This window comes from Chinchilla lanigera, unplaced genomic scaffold (genome assembly GCF_000276665.1).
Source record: "Chinchilla lanigera isolate Chin_1 unplaced genomic scaffold, ChiLan1.0 scaffold00093, whole genome shotgun sequence".
Lineage (NCBI taxonomy): Eukaryota > Metazoa > Chordata > Mammalia > Rodentia > Chinchillidae > Chinchilla > Chinchilla lanigera.
The window spans coordinates 617,981-624,282 of NW_004955494.1; the positions used below are offsets into that span (position 1 = coordinate 617,981).

The 6,302-nt window shown below is 40.1% G+C and overlaps 1 protein-coding gene across 1 annotated transcript; it reads left to right on the plus strand.

Moving 5' to 3' along the window:
- The first annotated feature begins 290 nt into the window (after nucleotides 1-290).
- LOC102029408 (olfactory receptor 9A2) lies at nucleotides 291-1,233 on the plus strand. Its single transcript, XM_013504929.1, is given in 2 exon segments — nucleotides 291-1,088; nucleotides 1,090-1,233. Coding segments are annotated over 2 exon segments (942 nt in total).
- Nucleotides 1,234-6,302: the final 5,069 nt, after the last annotated feature.

A 6,302-nucleotide genomic window follows, 5' to 3' on the forward strand; every position in this document is an offset into this window, starting at 1 on the left:
AAGAGGACAGGAGCATTTTCCTCACTATGACAGAAAACAAGGTATCTTTACTCATGCTAAGGAACTAGCTCCACATGAACTGAAAGCCTCATTTACAGATCAAGATGATAATACTTAGCTAGGCTGTATGCAGAACACACAAAACAGGGCATGCTACTTAACAACCAGGTTGGAAATAGTTCCTCATCCTAATCTCTCTTCTTTCTGTCTTGAGAGGAGGACCGTATGGAATAAAGCTAACTCCCTTTGGATCCCCAGGTTTCTTGAAGAGCTGAAGTAACAGCTAAGCAATGGACAACCGCTCTAGTGCCACTGAATTCTGCCTTCTGGGCTTCCCTGGGTCTCAAGAACTGCATCACACTATTTTTATTATATTCTTTTTCTTTTATTCAGTGACACTCCTGGGAAACACAGTGATCATCACAATTGTCTGTGTTGATAAACGTCTGCAGTCTCCCGTGTATTTCTTCCTCGGCCATCTCTCCTTCCTGGAGATCCTGACCACATCTGTAATTGTTGCTGTGATGCTTTGGGGTCTGCTGCTCATGGAAACCCAGGCACTATCTCTGAGTGGATGTGTTGCCCAACTCTCCCTGTACCTCGCTCTGGGGACCACTGAGTTTGCATTGCTTGCAGCGATGGCTATGGACCATTACGTAGCTATGTGTAATACTTTGAGGAACAACATCATTATGAACAACTGCACCTGCATTTGGGTGGTCATCATGTCATGGGCTTTTGGATTCCTTTGTGAAATCTAGCCAGTCTATGCCACCTTTCAGTTTACTTTCTGCAAATCAAATCTATTAAGCCATTTTTACTGTGACTGAGGATAATTACTCAGATTTTCATGGGATGAGGCTTTCTTCACAGAATTCATCCTTTTTTTAATGGCTGTTTTTATTGTCATTGGTTCTCTGATCCCTACAATTGTCTCCTATACCTTCATCATTTCCACCATCCTCAAGGTCCCCTCAGCCTCCGGCCAGAGGAAAGCCTTCTCCACCTGTTCCACTCACTTCACATTTGTTGTGATCGGCTACGGCAGCTGCTTGTTTCTCTACGTGGAGCCCAAGCAAACACAGGCCAGCTGAGCACAACAGGGTAGCGTCACTGCTGGCTTCTGTGTTGACCCCTTTCCTGAACCCTTTCATCTTCACTGTCCGGAATGAGAAAGTCAAAGAAAGCCTCTGTAATGCAGTGAAATGCTGCTGTCAGTTCCTCAGAGATTAGTCTTTCTCTAAAACAATGGTGTGTCCTCAGGATGAGTTGTTGCATACCCTAGAAAACCCTAAATCTTCTCTTCCATTTTCATTGTTATGAAAATCAGATTGTGTGTACAAATCTCAGGTGTGTCATGGAAGTAGACAAAGTAGAGAAATATGAGTTCCATTCTTGGCCAAGTAGGACCTCACAGACACAGCCTCTGCTTCCTTCCACTGCTGACTTCATGCAAGCATGTTCTTGGGATTTAGGAAGAACTAGAGAAAGAATACCTGTTTCCATGCATTGTCTCATCTCATTGTCTTATTAGCCATGTCTAAAAACAAATGTATTTTTTAGTGGGGAGAGGCCTTAAGGAAGAATAGGTTGTTTCTGGTAAAATCAATGACGTACAAAGGTAGGGATGCTCATTTGGTCCTTTATCAGCTCTGCTAAATCTTTCTCTACATTTTTGTATCATCTCTTGACAAGATGGATACGTGCATCTTAAGAATCCTGAGGCTCTCTTTGTGTTTGGTTGTAGATCATATAATCCTGGCCCCATTGCTACTGCAAAGTAAATGTAGTGGTTTTTACATTTGCCACAGAAGGTCTCCGTAGTGCTGTGACAGGGTTTGGGGTGGTTTTAATTTGGCTAATCTTGATAATGCCTAGAGGATGAAAATATTTATGGGTAGGGATCAGGGGGAAATTCCTTTTAATAAATCCAAAAGTCCCACTAGCCTTCCAAATATCTTCTTTTTGGGCAGAATATAAGAAATCAGCCGTTACCCTTTTGACTTATAGCTCCCTAACAATTTAGAGGCTTGGTTTTTAGGAATGAAACTGTGGGAATTTCACATAATGCTGGAGGAATGGGTTAGAAGGAAGGAATTTATCTAAATGATGACAATCAGTAGATCCTGAGAGCCTGAAGTGGGGAAAGGGGCTATTTCCCCTTCTTCCAGCAGTAGGAGACGCAGCTACTTCTGGCTTGTTGTCTTGCCTTATGAGGAAAGGCAAAATTGTGAGACATAATTGGGTAGCTTGCACTGCATAAATGTCCAGATAAAATAGTGTGTGTTCCCTTAATCCCAGCCAGCCCACCCTCCGGAAGCTAACCAGTAGGTTTCGGTTAGACTGTATCAGTTAGAGAAAGAGGAGACTCGTGCTTAAAGCAGTTTCCAAGTGTAGTTCAGGAGGGTCTGTTCTGATGGGAAGTTATCATTCTTTCCAATTCATTAATCCTGATTGGGGGAGCTTTTAACAGAAGAGAAAATGGGGGCTCAGAGATGCTAAGTGGCTTGCCAAGTTGACTCAGCCTTCTGCTATGTCACAGCGGCATCTGTGAATGGTGAGATCCTGGGAAGGCAAGAGACCAGAGTGGCTCAGGAACTGACACCATGGATGCTGCACCCACGGGACACCTTGTGCTCTGCCCACAGCCCACCATCGGCTGCTCACACAGGAACCTCCACCACCCCCTGCCAGGGACTGCACAGTGCATCAGGCACTGAGGCTCCACTGCACGCCGGAGAGTGACGCTGTGGGGAGGGTGAGGCGGGAGGAAGCCTGGGTAGACAGCTGGAGAGTGCTCCCTCACCGGAAGGCCTTCTGCAGCGTGCTTAGCCAAATGCTTGTTGACTGAGGTTTGTCAAGGTGGCTGCACGGTTTGCCATGCAAGAGTGTTGGGATCAAGAGGACCATGGTGGCACTGGACAGAGAATGGGACCCTGGGCCAATCACTATGTACCCTCCCCTCCCCCAATTCCTTTATTCCTTCCATCTACAACATGTATTCACATCTCAGTTTACCGATTAGCAGCAGTAAACTACAGTCTATGTGAGGCATTGATAGAAAGGTGAGATTGTTAAAACAAGTTTAATATTTTGAATTCATATAATAATTACATTCATTAGAGAGAGTTGGTACATGAACATATCATATTTTAAAAGTTTTTACTTCTCTTTACACTCCCTCCCATCTTCCCTCTTTATCTTGGTCCCCTTATCAACTGCAAAGACCTACCTCCCTGTATTCTATTATCCATCTTTTATTTTACTCTTTCAATTACTTATACTTCAGGTTTTTCATATAAAAGAAACCATGCAATGTGTAAGCTGGTGTGTGTGACACACTTCACTTAATCTTATTGTCTCATTGTATATCTGTTTTCCTACAACTGACTCCAATTTGTCCCTCTTTATGGCAGAGTATTACTCCATTGTGTATAAACACCACATTTTTTTAATCCATTCATCTGTTTATGGACATCTAGCTTCTTCCAAGATTTAGCTGTTATGAGTTAGGTTGCTATAAACATATGTCACTATAAAGTGATGTCTTTAACTCTTTTGGGAAGATGTCTAAAAGAGAAATAGCTGAGTCAAGCGGAATTTCTAGTTGTAGGATTTTGAGGAATCCTCATGCTGATTTTTACAGGGATTGTACTGGTTTATATTCCTATCAGAAATGTAGAATGGTTTCTTTCTCCTTGTGTTCTCTCTTGGGTTTGTTAATAGATTTCTTGATGATAGCCATTCTTTCTAAAATGAGATAAAATCTGAGTGTTGTTTTAATTTATGTTCCTCTAGTGGCCAGAAATGCTGAAAATTTTTTTATGTATTTATTGGCCATTTGTACTTCTTCTTTTGAGAAATGTGTATTTATTTCAGTTGACCGTTTTTTTTTCATTCAGTCTTCTATTTGGGGGGTCTATTTCTTTGAGTCCTTTCTAAGTTCTAAATATTACTCCTCTTCTTAAGGAGTAGCAGGCAAATATTTTTCCCATTCTGAATGTAGCCTTTTCACTCTGTTATTCTCTTTGTTGTGCAGAAGCTTTATTTTAATTTGATAGAATCTCATTTATTGATTTTGATGTTATTTCTTGTGAAATTGGGACTCTCTTCAAAAAGTCCTTGTGTACAGCTATCTTTTCAAGAGTTTTATTATTTTTATCTTCCAGCAGATTGTTTCTGTTTTAATATATAGATCTTTGCTTTATTTTCATTTAACTTTAGTGCTTGGTGAGATATATATTTTGGAATTAATCTTCTGCAGCTGTAAGCAAGTTTTTCAGCCCTGCTTGTTAAAGAGGTTATCTCTCCTCTAGTGTATGTTTTCTACCCAATTTGGTCCCCAAGATTGGATGGCTGAGTATACTTAAGCTTATGTCTGAGTCCTGTATTCTGTTTCACTGACTCACATGTTTTTATTTTTCTGAGACCAGTACCATACTGTACCTCAGTATTTTTCTGAGGCCAGTACCATACTGTTTTTATCGTTGTTGATTTGTAATACAATTTGAAATCCCCAGTTGTAATTCCTCTGCTTTTCTCTTGTTATCCAGGATTGATTTAATATTCTGGGTCTCTTCTTGTCCATAAGAAATCTAGAATAGTTTTTTTCTAGCTCTGTGAGGAATGCTGGCCATATTTTGATTAGGACTGCATTAAATCTATAGATAATTTTTGGTAATATGCCCATTTTCACAATATTGGTTCTGCCTATCCAAGGACACAGGATATCTTTCCATTTTCTGATGTCCTTTTTGATCTCCTTTTCATAAGATTATAGTTTTTGCTGTAGAGATCTTTCACTTCCTTTTTTAGGATAATTCCTAAGTATTTATTTCTTGAAGTTGTTGTGAATGATATTGTTTTCCTAATTTCTTTCTCAGTAGGCTCATTATTGTCATACAGGAACAACTGATTTTTGTGCATTTATGTTGAGTCCTGCTACATTGCAGAATTTGTTCATTAGGTGTCTTTGGTAGAGTTTTTAAGATCTTCTATGTAAAGAATCATATTGTCTGTGAATAAGGGCACTTAGATTTAAGTTTGTAAATATATTAGTGTAGCTTGGAACTTGCTTTCTTTTAGCTCTTGAATCACTTCACTCCAATCTCTGTTGGCCTTTGAGGTTTGTTTTAAATCTGCTTTTTAAAATACTAATGGATTTACCTTTCTAAGTGATGTATTGTTCTTCTCTAATAGCTTTTAAAATTGTATATATTCTTTTTAATCTTTTCTCTTGCCCAGTTGCTCTAGCTAAAAAAGAGTTCAGAAAATATGTGTTCACAGGAGAAAGTATCTTTTATAAGCTATTATTTGAGATAGAAAAGTATACAAAACAGGTTTTTACAACATATAACTTAAAAGAATATGGAGATGCATGAATAGAAAATACAAACATTCTGTGCCAAACTAATTAGGCTTCAGAAAATCAAGGAATTAAGAAGGAAGATGAATCTAATTTATGTCCTTAGGTACCAGGTAACATTCTCAGATTAAATAGGTGTATTGAAAATGAAACCAAAAAAGCAGAAAAATTGTTGTGTAACACTCAGTTTTTCCCTATCATCTCCAGCAAGGAGCAGGTTTCTGATTTCCATTTTGCCAGTTCTTCCAGCTTGCAATGGTAGCTGCCTACACAGTCTCCTGTTCTCCCTACTTCAAGGGGCCTCGGCTGGTAGTCAGGGACAGACCACAAAGAAGTGGCTGCAAGAACCTAGCTCAAATCCACACAGATGCGCAAGTGCTCAGGAAGGGGAGGAACAGGCACTGCACAGAGAGGGGTTAGGCTTTGAAGTACAGCATCCCAGAGGGTCCACAGCACTAGGACCAGCAGCTTCTGTAAAGCAATTAGAAGAGTCATTGGGCTTCACTAAGAAAGTCTTGCGAAGAACCTGATATCGAGAACAGTGAAAAGTTCTAGGACACCTGGACATCTAGATCTGGGGTCTTAGGGAAAGCAGTCCTTGTGTTACAAACTTCCCAACTGGTAGGACTTCAGGTTTTCTTACAAAAAAAAAATCGTTCAAAACTTCTATAACTTAATTGGTAAAAAGGAGAAATAACTAAGAGTTTTTTTTTTCTCTCCTCAAACTGATTGCTTAGGGACTTCCCAGCCATGGGCTAATTAGGAAGAGACATCTCAGTAACGACGCTCTCTAGGGAAGAGGGAATAAGAAGAAATGGGTAGAGAGCTAGAGACTTTCAACTCTGCACAGCAGTTATTACTGGGCCTCTTCCTCAGCTCCTCCATGAGGTCAGCTTCCTTTGCACCATGAGTGGTAGAATCAGTAGCAGCTTGCATT